At 39.5% G+C, this 18946-nt stretch overlaps 1 protein-coding gene and 1 pseudogene across 6 annotated transcripts in view; one reads left to right on the top strand and one right to left on the bottom strand.

Annotated features, from left to right (window-relative positions):
* The first annotated feature begins 835 nt into the window (after positions 1-835).
* Positions 836-18946, top strand: part of CAST (calpastatin) — an 81549-nt gene continuing 63438 nt past the window's right edge. For 4 of the 6 annotated variants that reach the window (XM_032214356.1, XM_032214355.1, XM_032214354.1 and 1 more), the window contains exons 1-2: positions 836-1230; positions 12176-12235. In XM_032214356.1, coding sequence (XP_032070247.1) covers positions 1189-1230; positions 12176-12235 — 102 coding nt within the window. In that variant the 5' untranslated portion in view covers positions 836-1188. Of the gene's footprint in view, positions 1231-1610; positions 1746-4039; positions 4166-12175; positions 12236-18946 lie in introns of those variants that run through there. The other 2 variants (XM_032214353.1, XM_032214352.1) reach the window with 2 other exon arrangements.
* Positions 6227-6330, bottom strand: LOC116506855 (annotated as a pseudogene).

Genomic DNA, 18946 nt, shown 5'->3' with positions numbered 1-18946 from the left:
ACTGAGTACTAATTCTCAAGGGTCTATTAAAATATGTACTCTCATAACAATTTATTTGCTTTTCCAAACCTTTCTTTACGAACTACTCTTTTATAAATTGAGGTGGCTATATTTTGCACAGATATTATGATTAGACAATAATTCCTTTGGCATTCCTTTGGCAAATAATTTATTTGGCATCAACATTCTTTTCATTTTTTCACTTTTTTGATAAAAGTTCTTTTCACTTGAAATGTTCTTTTTTAACTTGCATTTAGCTAGGGTAATTATATCATGCCTGTTTGTAATTGTATAAAGTGCCCTGGTATTTCTTTTGAGTGAGTTCAATTAAGTTTTAAGCAACTTTTTTTTTTGCTTTTGTTGTTCCTGACAGTAATTGAACTCAGGAATGTCTATATAAGCTGTCAAATAAACTACACCAAGTTTAGTGGGAGAGGCTTCCAGATGTAAAGGCCTGTCTGGATTTTCCCCCCTTTCATCTTAGATAACTTATCTGGAATTGTCAAATAATTGTTTATCTCATCCAAGCACTAACCAGAGTCAAACCTGGACCTCATGGCTTCACATCTGGTTTTTAAGAAAAGGAAAGTAATATTGCCCTGTGCAGCTTAGGTACTAAGATGCTTCATTTTTTAGAAATTAAGGAGAGGCCTGTCACCCACCAGGCCAAACCATCAAGAAACTTGATCAATACATTCTCTCTGTCTGTCTGTCTGTCTGTCTCTGTCTGTCTGTCTGTCTGTCTGTCTGTCTCTCTCTCTCTCTCTCTCTGTGTGTGTGTGTGTGTGTGTGTGTGTGTGTGTTCCAGAGTGCGTTGTAACCTCTGTAAAAGGAGACTCCTTTGAAACAAGCTAGAATGAAACGGCGCTCAGAGGCTGGGTTAGCAGCCTATGAACAGGCAAGGAACAGCCGGCTCGGGGAATACAACAATGTGCCACCCAGCCCTTTCGCAGTGAACCTCCTCCCGGAGAAATTCTCCGAGACTGAAGCGGCGGCCGCAGGAAGAGGAGGCGCCACAGCCGCCTGATTTTGGCACGGGGTCCGTCGGAAAAGTTTCGTAGCTCCCCGCCGGATCCTCCTCCGCTGCTCGCCTCTCTTCCTTGTTCTTGGGGGTTTACCGCAGAGTCCCGTCAACACGCCGCAAGGGGCAAACGGCCTGCGAGGAGCCAAAGCGCCGCCTCAGCCGTCATGTCGCAGCCAACGAAAGGCAAGAAGCAACCCACCAAAGAGGTAAGTCGAAGGCGGCGGCCGGGCGGGAACGAAGCTGAACCAAACAGTCGCCCCTTAAGAGGGCTCGTTCCTTTCCCCCCCTTTCGAATAAGAGGGGCGAAAAACGTCGCCCTGTGACGGTCGGTCGGGGCCGAGGTTTTGGGGGCGAAGCGCAGCAGAAATTCGCCAGCGCCCAGAGCGGCGAGGAGCCAAGATCGGCGGCGCGCGGAAGAGCCGAGGAGCAGAGCCGAGGAGCTGCGGGGAAAAGAATTGGGTGGGGTGGAGCAGCTGCTGGAATGAGGGAATTTGGGGTGCGCGCGCGCCCTGGTTTGCGTACGCGCAGGCCGCCTCCCGTCGTGACGCCGCCTTTTTTTAGCCTCTCGCTCTCCCCAGATGTGCCCTGCAATTTCCCCTGTCAACTGATGGGCGATAAGCGCCGTAGGCTGTCATTTCCAGGGCGCCCGCTGGAGGAAGGCTGGTTGGCGAGGGCGCTTCAAAGACCTGCTGAGCCCTTCCCTGCGGTCTTTTGAAAAATGGTGACTATTATTGCCCCCTTTTAAATAGTTTAGCAGGCATATTTATGCTACTTTAAAGCCGGAGACGGAATCCTTTGGGAAACTGACTCTGCGCGTCCCGAATTTTGTCTCGGGGCGGTTTCTACTAAAGTGTAAGCTATCTTTGACTTGCAAACTTTATCGTCCCAGGTTGTGTTTGCGCAGGGCGGCAAATTTTAATAGTGTGATTTATAAAGCGCAACACAAAGTCACACTTGACACGTAGGGACGGTTTACCGAGTAACGAAGCAGCAAGCACATTTAACGTGCTCTGAAAACAGCGTATAGTTATAAAACGGCATATCCGTGTGAACTCGGAAATGTGGATTAACTATCATGTAAACTCTGCAATAGCCCCCCTATCATGGCCTGCGGTATGTACCCTGCCATTTAAAACAATGAGCTTTCTAAACACATTCGTTATGGCTTGTTTACAACTCAGTGTGCTGTGTGAATCCAGGCTCTGAGCCTCTGCATGTTCAATAGCATTCGTATGCTACACTGTCATCATTCAGTTTCATGTCATTCTCTGGTTTAAATGAAACCTAGTTGGTCTCCTATAGTGGCTCCAATAGAAATCAGGATATTTAGTTAACAGATTGCCTTCAGGATTTTGGGCATATTCCCTCCTCTTTAATGGAGAGAGGTTCTTACAATTTAGGCTTCTTGACCCAGAGAAGAGAAAGGTGGGTATGATGGTTCCACCACAAATGCGCGCACAACAAAAGCGCGCCTGACTAAACCGCGGTGTCTAAAGCGCGGTGACAAAACCGCGTGACGAATGAGCGACTAATTAGCCCTAAAGCGCGCCGACAAAAGCGCGCCGACAGAAGCGCGCTGTAACGTAACCCTAAACCTAATCCTATACCTAACCCTAAACCTAACCCTAAACCTAACCCTAAACCTAACCCTAAACCTAACCCTAAACCTAACTGTAAATCTTACCTTAAATGAAATCGCGCTTCTGTCGGCGCGCTGTTGTCGGCGCGCTGTTGTCGGCGCGCTGTTGTCGGCGTGCTTTTGAAATCACGGTTTTAGCGCCGCGGTGTTGTCGGCGCGCTTATGACGTTCGCGCTTTTGACGGGTCACAGGTATGATGTCATTTATCAAGACCTCTATCTTATTTCTAGTACAGGTGAGTACTCATCTTGCAGATATTCCTGCTATGAAATGATAGATACTGCAGTGGAATGTCGTAGTTTGATTTCTGCCATTAAGTTACTTCATAGTGCCTGGAAAAGTAGGTTGTTGAGTGGCTGACCTTATGGCCGTCCTGTTTGTGGGATAGCCGGGCGAATACGGCAGGTGGAGATTCCTTGCAACACATTCACAAAATTGTGCAGCACATTATTCATAGCCACAGCTTTTCCCCCAGTGCTACTCCTTTTTCAATGCTGTTTGCAAACTGTGGGGAAGTCAAGATACTGGGGAAAGGCCTTGCACTGAAGATTAAAAAAAAACTTATTTGTGTTTGACAGTTAGTGACCTAGGTACCCGAAGAAAAATAAGGAGCATTTAAAATATCCTTCTCAGAATTTATAGATGACTTTGTATATTGTTTCTGGCTTTCAAGCAATTGGCAACAAAGTGTTTCCCGATTTTGTGAAAACCAAACTAGTGTGGTTAGTTTATGGTCCATTGTCCTGGTAATTAGTAAGTCATAATTCATCCAAGTTAGCACATGTGGGAACATAGAGAGTTTATGAGCACTTCATTTTTGTCTGGGGCAAAGTGTGTTTCTTTATCTATGAATGCCGGGGTGGGGGTGGGGGATATGACTTCTTGGCCAGACTTTTTTAAAATTAAGATATCCTGACAAAAGAGGGGGGGAATTTTATCCAGAAAATACTAGGAGTTTAGAAAGAAAGAATGAGTGGAGACACGCCTTCCCTTCTTCCAGGAACTGGGTCCAAACAATGAAATCACACTTAGGTGGTTTTGGGCGGTGCAGCGGGCACCAAGGGAAGTTGGATCGAGACACCGTTCTCCTCCTTACCACCGTCTATCTCGGAGAGGAGGGTGGGGTCCGTCTTCGCCGATTGGATTCGCGCGTAGTTTGTCCAAAAAGACGATTACTTCTGGGCAAAACCCCCTGTTACAGTAACTTCAAAGCAGAAAGGCGGGGCTCCAGCGAGCAGACAACCACATAGGCACGGACCACCTTCTTCAAACTTTCCTTACTCTGCTGTCTGTTTGGGGGCGGATCGATTGAAGGGCGCAGCGGCTTCTCCACGCCCCGCTCTTTGCCCGCACATATTCCCAAGCCCTCGGGTCAGACAGTCGCAGCCAGACGCGCATAGCTGGGAGTTTCGTGCGTTCTCTCTTAAGAGCTGAAACCGAACTTGGAAGGAGAGCTGGTAGCGGTCCCCGCGATGGCGTTCGCGAGTTGGTGGTATGCGACGGTAAATACACGTGGAGTTATGTTTGCTGCGGGTTTTGGAGATCCGGTGTTTGATGTCGTTCTGAGGGAGTGTCGGTCGTTAATCCTCTCGGATGGAAATCCTTCCTTGTCTTGCGGAGGGCGTACCTGTGGGCTTTTACACCAGGGATGAATTGGCGAAGCAGAAAGTTTACGCCCTTGTGAAAGTTTACGCACGGAATAGCTGGCCTATTGTGAATTCTTTTTTTTTTACTTTAACTTTCTGACATAAAAGTTTGATTGATTAGAAAAGAAAAGTGGACACGGTTCTGAAGGGTAGGATTTACTCTCTTTGTTCGTTGAATAAATCGGATTGAAAGAAACCTTTTAAATCCCCCGATTCATCTTGGAGTGTAGGCAGTAAGCCAGATTTGGAAATAATAAAAGTTGTTCTTCTGATTAAAGTCTTCAAAACATTTTGGGCAATTTAATTGATGATTTATGAAAATGGCATGCAAAGCTTTTTCATTGTAAAAAAAAGTCCATAATTTTCAATGCAGATTGGGTGGCTTCCATATTTATGGAGGGTGGAACTGCAGGTCTTACCTAATTAAAATAGCATTCATGATTATGCTATTGTATATGATTATCACAAAGTTAAATGGCTTTTCAAAAAGAATTATATGTTTTTCTCCTCCCCAATTTGCCATTGGGAAAGAAGAGAATGATCAAGGGTTCTGAGATAAAGTAAAAGCTATAGAATCTTTTTTCCCCCTGAACATCTATGAACTATATTTTTGCTTTTAATGTCTTTAGTACAGGGTATTTCTGGCTTATGAAAGACTTTTTAAAAATAAATTATGATACACATCTTTTGAAATTTGGTAGTTATCATTGCAGAAGAGCTTCCTGAATTAACCTGCAATCATGTCACAAGAAGATCATTCATTCTATTTGCTGATTTTGCTAACTTTAGGAAATTATTTTAAACTTGCAAAAGAGATGGGTCATGTAACCATATATTTTACTACATAATGTAGTGGGCATCCACTATAATGTTTAGCATATAAGGCCCTAAAAAGTGAGAGGCCAAGATACAGGTCATTTTCCTTATTGTAGACTTGTAGACTTGCTTGATCACTAACCCTGGAAAAGTTCTGGAAGAGCTTGTGCTGTGTGATTCAGAGACTGCTATGTTATGGTTAGTGTACTGAAAACTAGGCCTTCTCTATGCAAACACAGCCTATCCTCTGGAACACTTTCCCCCTGATACTTGGGAGGTGTCTATACTGGTTTCCTTTTACCATAGTTTTGCAAAAGGTACCTCTGTAAATGTCAGGTGTGTGTTCCCTCCTTTTTTAGGTTTATTGTATTTTAACATTTTTTTCTTTATGATATTTTTTAAAACTTTTTTTATATCATAAGATGGCATTAAATGTGTTCATACAGACCTGTGTTGCTTCCTGTAGTCACAGGTGGCTAGCAAATTTGGTGTAGATCTTATAGGTTGTAATTGGGTTGGGCGCATAGATAAAACCCTACTAAGTATACACATATACTTTTAAAACTATTTATTCAATTTATTAATTTATATGCCTCATTGTCAAGCAACTCTAGGCAGCTACTGTTATGTAATTATAATACTTATTTTAACCTACTGTATTTCATTATATTTAACCATCCAAAGTCATACATGATGAATTTATCTTCCCAATGTTACAACATCAGTCTCCAGCTATAATAAGGCCATGGGGAATCCACTTACATAGTCCAGTTGCCAGGTTCTGTGTACTGTGTACTGTGTATCTAATTCAAGAGAATATTATCCTCTGAAAATTTTGATGTTGTACAATAACACTTATACTACACTACACTTCTTTCTCCCAAAGCTGAACTGAAAAAACATATGCTTTAAAGAAGCATTGTCCTTCTTACATCTCCAGCAAAATCCTGCCATGGATGGACTGCCTACCTACCTACCTACCTACCTACCTACCTACCTACCTACCTACCTACCTACCATCTCTCTTTTATCTATCTTTCTTTCTTTCTTTCTTTCTTTCTTTCTTTCTTTCTTTCTAAGATTTATACAGCTGTCCATCTTATACAGTTACAAACTCTGGGTGGTGCCGAATCAAAACGTATTAGATATTAAACTGATAAGAACATTATATTATACTTGATCTTAGCCAGTAGACTGAGAAGGATCCTTTTGTATAAAGGCATAATGGAGTCCTATAAATTCTGCAATTTATTTTTTGCTGTATAAGTCGTAGTTTAAAGTCCATTTACATCCATGGTATAAAAGTTAAAATAATCTCTCATTGCCTAGACAAGATAGAAATATTAACAAACATTGCAACTGTAAATATTGCCACTAAATTACATTTGATAGATATTTCTCTCTAAGCAGAGTGTATGTTAAAGGTTCATTCACATCATCTATCATTTTCTGCTACTTTCCCATTGTTAAGAGGAACTAGACAAGGAAGTCCACTTTCGCTTTCTGGTATAGCTTGGAACCTTTGGCTTGTGCCAAAGTCCACATAAGAAGATTTATGTAATAGGTCATAATTTAGTTGAATATAAATTTGTCTTATTTGGAAATGACATTTTTCTGTTTATTTCTAAATCTCATACTATAATTCCTATGTTGATGTAGATGATTGATGCCTTTAGCCAAATAGCAGGAGACTCTATCAACTTGTCCAAATCAGAGTTGATGTCAATACATAAAAATTCTGGTCACCGATCCATTAAGGAATATCAATTCTTTATTGGTACCAAATCCATTAAATATTTGGGTATGTGTATATCGAAAGATATAACCCAGCAACATGTATGTATGTACTGGTATGTATGTATGTATGTATGTATATGTATATGTATATGTTTCTTCAGATATGGATAGATGTGAGTCACTATGCCACACCCTTTAGGGAAAGGTGAATGTTCTCAAAATGAATATTATTTCTTGACCAATTTATATTCTGAGAGGAATTCTTATTCAAATATTCAAAAAATATTTTCAGAAAATAAACTTTTTGTTTAGAAATTTTCAGTTCTTTGATTCCAGAAATATTTTTATAGCAAATGCCATTAACAATTAGTGAGGGAGGATTTGGTTTTTCGAATCCCAGCCATTTGATATACAAAGTTTGAAATTTAAGATATAATAAAATACATGGGAAGTTAATGTGTGTTTTATTTAAATATTACACTATATTTAGTTTCTATCTTGCCTCCATTTATTGGAGCCTGGACCAGAATACTTCTCAAAGGCCCAGATCCGAAGAAGTTGTGTACTATTGGGCCACCGACACCAAACTATGCTGTATCAAAAATTGCATGACTCAGATTTCAAGTTTTTTCAGTTAACTTCAGTGTAGCTCATGCAATGTTTTTGCTACTGATAACAATTATTTGCAACATAATCTCTTTTGGTTTGTCTTGAAGAGCAAAATTCCAAAATTGAAGTATATAGCCCTTGATCATGCTTTTACAGCACTTTACTGAACTTCATTGAATTAAAGTGAATAATCTATTCTATTTCATACAGAATAGCTAATTTTGATATGTGTAGGTTAAAATAACAAATTACAATTCCTGTCCTCATACTAATATTTATAGTTGTCTATTTATAGCCTGTTTACTTTGATACCTTCACAGAAATGACTCTGGTGCAACATTGCATAAAATCTTATTCCAGACAGAACTAATCATAACAAGAATTGGATAAATGCTGAACTTGAATTTGTGTTATTCCTCTGAATTTTTTCCTAATCAAGGACAACTTAGTATAGATTTCATGTATGCATATTTCTATTTTCCCCACATTTATTTATAAATATTTACATATATTTATTACCTATATTAATATTTATAACCTATATTTCTATAATATAAATATTTCTAAATGTATGTATGTATATAATTTATTATATATATTTATATAAATTTAAAAATATATGTTTTGTATTTCATAGGCCAACCATTTTACCTCAAGATAACTTACATCCTGCCAGTACCCAAATGTTACTAATTGGAAGGGAGCATTAATCATTGCTTGATTCTGGAATCCAATTTAAAGCTTCTACAATAGCTTCCTGTGCTTGAACATGTTTAGCGAAAGGGAATGTGAAAAGGGAATGTGTATGTGGAAATGAAGAGAGTCAGCCTACGCAAGGCCTCATAAATGAGATTTGAATCAGGAAGAGGAGCTAAAGTGTCTCAGAAGGGATTCTCTCTAGTTTTGGGGAGAAATAAAAGTGAGCTTTGGTGAGATTTGCAAGATTAATCTAACCTTACAATAAAGATAGCGCTAGTATGCCTGGCTGTGTTTCTGATCGGAACTACCTTGCAAGACTGGAAGGGATCTGCTATTTCAATAGGGTAACTGTTTCCCTGTTGAACCAGTGTTTCTGTGAAAGATTTTTTTCAGCTGAAAACTGCTTTCATGTTATTTAAATCTATCATTCCTTGTCTTGCATTGTGGAACAATGAAGAATAAGTTCTTGATTTTCTTCTGTGTGACATCCTTTTGAGTATTTTAACTGTGCAGGGTGGATATACTTGATCATAGTGGTGATGAGTACACAGTTTCAACATCTGGGAACACAACATCTTGGAAATCTATTTACATGGTTGCTAAGAATCAACTCTGATGATGGCAATAATCAATCCCTCAATATCAAATAACTAGCAGCAATTAAGAATCACCATAAATGCTCAGGCAGCTTTCAATGAAGTTTATTTCATTTATAGTGAATAAATTAATTGGAGATAGTTTCCCAGCAATTAATGCACTGATATAGAATTATTGTTATACGTCAAATATTTACTTATTTTTTTTAATACATTGGAGTTTTAATACATATTTTAACTTTTTATTTTGTTTTGAATTTTAGTGAAAATTCTGGTAGTGAAAGATAAACATTCATAACACTGTTTTGGGTTCTTGTGGAAGATACAATATTGAAAGAAAGTGTCAAAAAGATAATAATGTCATTTTTTCCTTCAGTGCCATAATTGCATATAGGAAAAAAATTAGTCTCCTTTTATTTGTGCAAGGATGATTAAGTTGAACAATAGTCAGATAAAGCAATCAAATAATGCCGGTTGGTTTCTTCCCCTTTTTCCTACCTTACTAGAGCTTTTTTGATAAGCAGGTAATTTATATGTGCCTGTTGAACATTTCAAAATTAATTTCTTCATAGGCAGTATAAAACATATCCTGGCACAGTTAAATTTGTTTTCTATATATTGTTACTTCTACATCCCATCTCTTTCTAGAAGCAAAATAAGTGCATTAATAAAACCTGGCTGGAGATTTTATCAGGCTGGCAGGATGTTGTTTTCATTTATCTTCCTCTAAAACAAGATTCCTCGATGTCGATGATCTTTCTTCTGTCTCTCGCTGGTCTTTGGAGATCTTCTTCCAGGTCAAACTGGGACAAAATACCTTTCAGCCATTCCAAAGCTGCCTATTCAATCTGATTCATCAGTCATTTGCCTCTTTCCCAACTGATTTGTCAGAGTGCTAGAACTGGGTCTAGATAATCATATGATAGCACAGCAGACAGCATTGTACTAAGTTGCTGCATTTTGTCACACAATCGATTGGGGAAGAGTTTCACTATAATAGTACAAAAACAACTCTAGCTGTTCTCATAAGGGCTTCTTGAATATTTTAAATAGAAATGAATCATACATTTTTGAAAATACAGGCAATAAGTCATGGACTTAACAACTGTAGTTGGGACCAGAATTTCTCTACTAAGTATGGCAGTTGTTGAGTGAATCTTGATTTTGCAACTTTTTTTGCCATACTATTTAAGCAAATCACTAAAATTGTTAATTATGAGGTTGTTGATGAATCCAGTGTCTCTCCAACCCCACCCCCAATTGATTTTGCTGTCAGAAGCTGGCTGGGAAGGTTTCAAATGGTGATCACATGACTTTGGAATACTGCAGCTATTTTTAAATATGTGCCAGTTGCCAAGCACCTACATTTTGATCATGTGACTGTGGGGGTTATAAGTATGAGGGTCAGTCATAAGTCACTTTTCAGTGCTGTTATAACTTTGGTTGCAACATAAATAGATATAAGTCAAGGATTTCCTGTAAGTTATGTAGTTATTTATTTAGCATATGGCAAAAATGCTAAAAAGCACATCACAATTATATTCTCAATGTGCACATATGAAACTATTTACAAATTCAAAGGTGGACTATTTATATAGTCAATACATGATGGAGTGACATACAGAAAATCTCTGGGGTTTCCCTGATAAGTGCTCAAAGGGCACTGTTGCGCAATATGTCTGCTTTGGAGCACCACAACTACATTCCGAATAGGACAGCTTTCCCCATTTATGGAGGTGACTAGCACACCTGCCATGTTGAGTTCCAATCCTAGTGAGGACTGACCAGGTCTTATGGGGTAGATTGAATCCTTTTGATTCAGCTACAAAGCAGGGAAGTTTGTGACACTCTGGATGAGCAATAGAAGACCATTCTTATGTCCAGGCCTGAAGCAAATTGAAATTGTTATCCAGCAAGTTTCTGGCCATCCTAATAGGTGGATGTTTGGATGTCTGCTATGTATACATGGGAAATCAAGAAACAAAAGTCTGAAACCCTACTTAATATACAGCAGAGCAACATATCCTGAGTTCTCAGACCATATGTGGCTTATGCAGAGGATAAAGGATATGGAGTATAGTTTGGTGGTTAATAAGATCTTATACCATAGTAGAATCTTGATTCCAAGGTTCTAAGAACTCATTTCTTCCATCTGTCTTGCAACAACATCCCGGCCCACCTGAGATGAGTATACAAAATTTATTGTGACCAAATTTTCCATGACAGCAATCAAAATATGTAATGAGATTATATATCTTTGATGAGCATTTATTTGTTTTTATACTTTATATAGTACTTTATTGAAGTATGTAGATCATTTATCATAATAAGAAATGCAAGTACTGTCTACGTGGCCACGAAAATTCTATAGGCCCCTACAATTGCCTATAGGCTATTGCAAATTTTAATGTGACAAAAGAAGAATATGATTATAGAAGTAATTGTATTTCTTATTTTTGGTTTAATGACATTTAAATTTAAATAAGAAGAAATACATTTTGGGCTTTATTTCAGACACATCTAGTTTAGGAGCAAAACCCCTAGTACAGCAAGAGATGACCCAATATGAATACTGTGTTCAAGAAAAAGTTTGATGCCTGTGATGTTGTATGAGGGGTTATGCTCCAGAAATGAATAAATATAGAATAAAAATCTATATTATATTTAATTTTATTTAAATTTAAAGTATAGGCAATATTTTGAAACCAATGAGAACAATTGCAATTTTTGTAGTTAAATCATGCAAACTCTTAATAAGAGAAGGGGAACTCTTCCTTCCACAAAATGATTGCTTGGATATAAAATTCCAGAAAACCACAAGATCTTGTTATATTAGGCCTGGGGCTCTCAGAAAACTGGAGACATGCTTAGATGGCTCCATTACTGAGCTGGCTATTTTTATTCCCCTTTCACCTAGAATTTGTATCTCTATACTACTTTTAATGTGTTTTTTATATTTTTTGATACCTATGGTTTTTAATATGTTGTTTTACCCACTGCTTGTTCATCATACTGAATCATCTGGGGTGAGATGGCCAGCTATGTAAACTTATTACTAAAAGAATTATAAAATATGCATTTTTATGTATATGTCCCAGTACCTTATTTCCTTCATTGCATCCTTTTTACCCTGCATCTCCTGCATCCTTTTTATTTTCTAAATATATCTGTGCAGTCTATTGTGGGAGCTGTTTGAATTTTTGTAAAGACAATACCAGAAGTCATTGGTGTGCTTTGCAACCTACTAACTTCTTGTTTTCTTCTTAGAATGGGGGAAAATGCCTTGTGGGTGCAAAGGGAGTGATCTATGGGCATGTTGCTTTTGAGATCCATGTTGCCTATTCCTTGTGTATAAAATATCTTATGTTGTTTTCAAATGCTAGTTTGACATTTCAAAATTTTCTTACAGCATGGAAGTAAAAATGCAAGTGGAGCATCAAAAGAGAAGAAAGGAGCAGAAGCAACTGAGGTAAATTATGGCTATAAATTATAACAAGATAACAAAACAAGTCATTATTTAACTTTTGGGCATCTGTTATCATTCATAGCTTGTATAAAGAAATTCCAAATCAGGAGTGCCAAATTCGATTTGACATAGGTTGTATTTGACCTCAAGGGGACAGGATGAGCATGGACAGGGTGGGTGTGGCCAGCTCTATGTCACTCATGCCGGGGGCGCCTGTGGTGGTCCAAGCACTCTGCCAGCAAAAACGGGCTCCTGGGCCCCATTTTTGGCTGTGATGGCCTCCTGCAACCCCCCGCTGCTAGTGAAAACGGAGCTTGGGAGGCTGCCTGTGGCCCTCCCAAGCTCCGCTTTTGCTGGCAGAGGTACTACAGACAGGTCCTTTGCTGTTTCCAGGGTGGCCAGATCTAAGTACCTCATGGGCTGGATCTGGCCCTTGGGCCTTGAGTTTGACACTATTGTTCTAGATGGTTAACACATTTAATTAATTATGTGATTTGATTATTATCATTATTAGCCATCAACCATAAACTGTGCCGCTTTAATGAAGACAAAGAAGTGTTGTGCTCATATAAGCTGTGAAACACTTATGCTGAATTATTTTCAAATTGCATAAATCCCTATCAAACAGTATTGGGTAGGAGTAGTTAAGACATAGTACACTGCTAACATTATTATCATTTCTGAATTTAACTGAATTTAGAGTCCTGTTTAAGCTTCTTATCAGGAGTCTACAATCTTAGCCTGAAGCCTGCATGCAGTTTCCTATAATCCAGAATCTGTCTAAATATTGCTCACATTTTTCTGTTTTTAACAAGTCAGAAGTTATTAAACACATGGATAGTATACTGCATTATGTTAACTACATGTTAATTCAATTAAATCAAATGTAATTTTTGCCTATTTTTAGGAAATTTAGGAGATTTCACCTTTCTGTATTGTACATAATATAATGTATAGTCTGTGAAGTGCCCCATATGATCCTGCTCCATGAACCTTTAAGGTATGGAAACTGGTTTTGCTGGATGTCCAGGCAAATAGATATGAGGGGTGAATACATGAATACCAATGTAAATGCAGAGGCTTCTGCATGCACAGGAACTCTCACGTAGAAGATTAATAGGGGTCAACTAAGGCCTCATATTTGCCCTTGATTTTCCTGGAGAAGTTCTTTCTATGTGGTTACTAAGTTGATACCAAGTGGATGGCATACAATTGGTCTATTCTTCAATATAATAGAGAAAGTTGGATTTCATTTGAACTGTAATGTTGAGCTTTGTGTGACGGATGTGAAGAATTTGAGCTAGCATGGCTAAAGATCAAGTGTTGAAAGTTGGTCTTAACCCTTTGAGAAATACAGGTTGCTGTACTTGCGGTAACAGGTATAAGCTAAGCGCATTTTTAAAAATATACCTGATATCATGATCATCTTGGTTCTTGATGCATGTCATTTAATTGTTTCTTTATTTGTCAAATATATATGGCTGCTTGAGTCAAAAAGTGACTTTGGGTGGCATAAAACAGGACAAAAAATATTGTTATACAGACCAATTGCTATTATGGCTGGTCACACAGCCAGCCAGATGTTTAGAATAGATTTGGCATTTTTATTTCAGTAAATCAGTTAAATCAGTAAACATGGTCCTTGATACTTCAGTCCTTCCATTGGCTTGGTATTGGCAGAGGTGGTTGTTTAATATTTTTCCCCTCAGGTTCTTTCTCTTCTCTTCTGCTGGCTTTAGATTCTGCAACATTCACTATTCACATTTTTTGTCTTTACTATCAACAGTTATTAAATCTGGTGTTTCATGGGTCAGGTGCTTGACTTTTTGAATTATAAAGTCTCCGAGCACAATAGCTTCTTCATTGTCTGTTACTTTGTCCATTTTGTGATCCATCCAGTTCTTGCTTGTAGCCAAATGGAATTTCTTGCAGATACTCCAGTGCAACATTGTTGCTACTTTGTCATGCCATTATTTATTGTCAGTTTGTGTCAGTGGTGGGTTCCGGATCCCGCTGCAGCTGGTATGCTGCAACAGGGCCCGGCTTCCACCATGTGCACGCGTGCAGCACACACATATGCATAATTACCACCCGCGGCGCTCCAGCTGCTCGGTGGAACAATGCGCAGGCGCCGTACGCTCTGTACACATGCGCGAAAGCCCCGATCGGCTCAAATACAGGTGAGGGCGAGTGGGCCCTCCGGAGCACCCTACCAAAATGGTACCTGGTGCTCCCAGCAGGCACCGGTATGACCAGGGCACACTGGTTGCATCCCACCACTGGTCTGTGTAAACTTCTTGCAGTAACTTATTAGATGGCCCCTTGTTTCTTTGTAATCGGGCATTTGCTGTTTCTTGCTGTCTTCTCCATTCCGGTTTTATATACATTTGTTCTTTAGGCTTGGTCTTGTGTAGCCAGAATTAGTCCCTCTGTCTCTTTCTTCAACTTTTCTGTTCTTAGTCATTGTTTGGCCTTATTGTTATATCCAGTGACGTGCGGTGATGGTTACCGTTGGTGAGGCAAGATTGCAGCAGCGGCGAGAAGCAACATCCCCGGCACTGTGTCCGACAGGCGTCTCGCATTTATGGCGGACATAAACGCGAGATGCCTGTCGGACACAGTGCCGGGGACGTTGCTTCTCGCCACCATCACGCTCCACCGCCTTGCCCCCGCCTCCTCCGATGAACAATCCTGCAGCCAGCCCACCCACCCCTCGCCCGACCTGCTCCCTGCCTGGACTCACCAGTCTTCTCCTCCTCCTCCTCCTCCTCGTCCCTGCTCGGTGCTGGGCTGGCTGCAGGCCGGGGCATCAGGATTGTATGTATGAGGAGGCAGGGGGGGCAAGGCAGTGGAGCGCGGCGGCGGCGAGAAGCATTTCAGATGGAGCCGGGGCACCCGGAAGGCAAGCCGGAACTTCGGCATGCCTTTAAGTGCCGGCTTGCCTTCCGGGTGTCCTGGCTCCATCTGAGATGCTTCTCGCTGCCATCGCGTTCCACCGCCTTGCCCCCTCACCTCCTCATACGAACAATCCTGCTACCCCAGCCTGCAGCCAGCCCACCCACCCCCACCCGACCTGCTCCCTGCCTGGACTCACCGCTCTCCTCCTCCTCCTCCTCCCCGCTCGGTGCTGGGCTATAAAGGGGTCTCCCCTCCCCAGCCAGCCAGCCAGCTCACCCAGCCAATTCTTCCCCCCACCATCACTGTGTCCAACAGGCCAGGTGTCTCGCGTTTATGGCAGACATAAATGCGAGACGCCTGGCCTGTTGAAACACAGCGGTGAGAACGTCCCTGCCGCTTCCGTGCTCTGCCGCCTCGCCCCCCTGCCTCCTCCGACCCCACCGCTGTGAAGAAAGAAAAAAAAACACACACACAAACCTCACAATAAAAAATTAATTTTTTTATTAAATTACAAATTACAAATTAAATTACAATAAATGTGAACCCCCCCTCCCTCCGTCTGATCCACCTTTTCCAGCTGTGGAAACTCTCTCAACTCTTCTCTTGTCCGGCCAATGTGAGCGTGCTCAACGTAAGCTCTTAAGGCATGATTCGCTGCTCCCCAATCAGGAGGCGGGAGAATCAGTGCCTCTTTTGCATATGAAAGTGTTCGCTTGTTAACTCCACCTTAACTTTTAAAAGGCAAACAATTCCTTAGGCAAAAGAGGCTCCGAGTTCTCTCGCCTCCTCCCATAGTTAACACTGAGAGCAGACACCAAGCCACTGTGACTTTGAATCTGGTAGCAACTACCCTGGCTTTAATTATTAAAAAAAAATTATTTAAAATTCTTCCTTTCCCTCAGGAGACTGGTGAGGCCCCGCCTCCCCTGCCTCTAGTGACTGCACGTCCCTGGTTATATCCTTTGCCTGTTAGATTTTTGTGTGTGTGTGTGTGTGTGTGTGTGTGTACTGGCCATGTAATACTTTTCTATTTTTCATTTGGTCTTTCTTGTAGGCCAGTTTGGTTTCTTTAGTATTCGGTAAGCGTTCATGGTATATTCACTTCAGTGCATCTTTTTCACTGTCCTTCAGATATTCTTCCAATTCTTATTTTTCTTCTTCAGCTGCCTGGTGTATTTGCATCATTCCGCATAAAAATCAGATGGCAAGTCATTAAGAAATCTTTGTCTTCTTTCTGCTATCTCCAAGTACTGCAGTGTCTTTCTTATTGACAATTATTGAGTTTGGTGTCATATTATTAACTTAAAAAACTATAAAAACTATAAAACCCAAGGCTAAAATAAAACAAATATTATTATTAGGTGATGAGTATGTATTAATAATAATGGAGCTGCCTCAATATTTCACGTGATGGCACAACCAGGTTTTGAGGGACTTCTGGAAAGCCAATAGCCTTACTATAATGGGAAAGATACTCCATAAAGTGGCATGCATAAATGAATATAATAAATGATAAACAATAAACAAACATTAATGATTATTAACTAGTAAATAACAACAACAACAATAATAATAAATAATCATAAATAATCCTAAATAAATAAATAAATAAATAAATAAATAAATAAATAAATAAATAAATAAATAAATAAATAATAAATAAATAATCTGCTGGTTAGGACTTGCCAGATATACGTAGTTCCATGGTTAACAAGTCCCATAACATGCTTTTCCTGTTGTTTCTGGTGGGACGGGCAGATAATCAAGTCCCACGCTACGTGGGGTTTCAAAAGTCAAAGCCAGCAACTTGAACTGGACAAATGTGGATTGTGGAGCAGAGATGTAATGTATCGTTCTGTAAACATATATTACATTCTTACATTGTTTCAGTTTGCAACAGATGAAGCCGTAAGATGCATTTCAAGGGAAATTCCATGTAGAGCCCATTACAAAGGTCTAACTGAGACGTTACTAGGGTTTGAGTGGCCATTAGTACAGCCCTTCAATTTAAGAATGGGTTTAACCAGCACATAATACAAAATTGTGCAAAGGCCCTCTACCCACAATTGTCCTTCTTCTTCAAGCAGGAGTAGAGAGTTTAGGAGACTCCCAAGGTTGTGCATGGGGTCTGTTTGGGGCGCTACAATCCCATCTAGCACAAAAAATGGCATAGTCCTAGAACCAGATGCTCCAAATACCCAAAGCCACTCAGTATTGCCAGAGTTATTTTATATTGTAGTAAAGCTCCAATCCTTTTTATAATAATTTATCAAAACAGGGCTTCCTTATTGAGTCAGCCTGAATAAAGTTATGCATTTAAAATAGCATTCCTAAACTATCTAGCTGGACAATTTGGATATACAGATAATCCTTGTTTAGCTATTATCTCATTTAGCAACCATTCACAATTATAATAGAGATGAAAAAGTAACTTTATTACCAATCCTGACATTTGCAACCTTCATAGATCTGTGAAGCAAAGGAAAGCTGACGTAAGATCATAAGCATAGTTGCAGTATTACTTAGCAATTGTTTCACTTAACAACTGAGTTGTAATTGATCAACAAGAGCTGCCTGTAATCACTGTCTGACTAATAATCCCTGTAACACAATGAACAATGATAGGAGTTGTTCAAAATGGGTAGTCTTCAATTTATTGTGCCACCCAGCCATATTCCAAGAGATGGGTTTTATGTAACCTACATAGCCTTAGTAGTGAGTCAGTGGTGGTGTTCAAAGTGTTATGTTCTTGCCTAGGTTTAAGAAGACATACTGATGTTATATTGATATTGTCATCAGAATGGGAATCATTACTAGGCAGCAACTTTGGGATAAAATCGATTAATTTGCTATCTCTGGATCTGGCTGGATTTGCAAGCTGAAGATCAGAATGCATTCTTGGTATAGCAACTTTCTTTTTTCCTCTTTTCTGATCTAGACCCTCATATATTGTACAAAGCAGATTGTCATTATCCCAAACTCAACATGTTAGAATCAATTTGGGCTGTTTCAGACTAGAAGGACATGTTGGCTTGCTGAGGTATAGGTTGTTTTCTTCTTTGATTTCAGAATTCAGAAAGTTTATAATTATTTTCTGTGTAATTGCTGTTAGATGCGAAGTCCAAAGATGTCAGATCAGTTTAAGGTTTGGTGCTGTTTACTTTAAAGGTGTGTTTATTTAAATTCATTAAATTGTCTCAGTATTTCTTCTTGTTTCATGTTTGATAAGGCTTCAAAACAGTTAATTAACCTTGTTTCTAGAGTTTCACTAGAGTGCCAGTTTTTTCTTGTAAAATCTCAATATGATTATTTGAGCATTGTCTTTTCAAGGATGCTAGAAGTAGCTGGATGCTATTTAAAAAAAAACAAAAACCATTGCTGCCTATAGCATGAGGCTGGGCAGTTTGAGGCATTAAACCAAAAAATGCAGTTCTTTTTCCATCTTGGAAAACACTCATGATATATTTGAAAAGTGGAAAGAAAGGATATAATTTTGAACAGCATGAAGGGGACAGTGGATTGTTAAAAGACAACAGAATTAGATTATGTCTTCTCATGTTAGGGAGCCATTTGTAAGCACTTACATTAATAACATGGGCATCAAAGACGTTAGCTAAGTGATAGAATGATACCTCTTCTGGTAGACCAACATCCAATATTATCTCTTTTAAGTTAATCCTTAAATTGTGTTGGGAGTAGGTATATGATTGTACTTTTTGATGGAAAGCAAGGCTGTAAGCTCTTCCTGTATTTGGTTGTCATTTCTAACCTTAATTTATTCTCCAGAGCAAATTATTTCATATGGTTATCCATAAA

This window comes from Thamnophis elegans, chromosome 3 (assembly GCF_009769535.1).
Source record: "Thamnophis elegans isolate rThaEle1 chromosome 3, rThaEle1.pri, whole genome shotgun sequence".
Lineage (NCBI taxonomy): Eukaryota > Metazoa > Chordata > Lepidosauria > Squamata > Colubridae > Thamnophis > Thamnophis elegans.
This window is presented reverse-complemented; position numbering and strand designations above follow the sequence as displayed.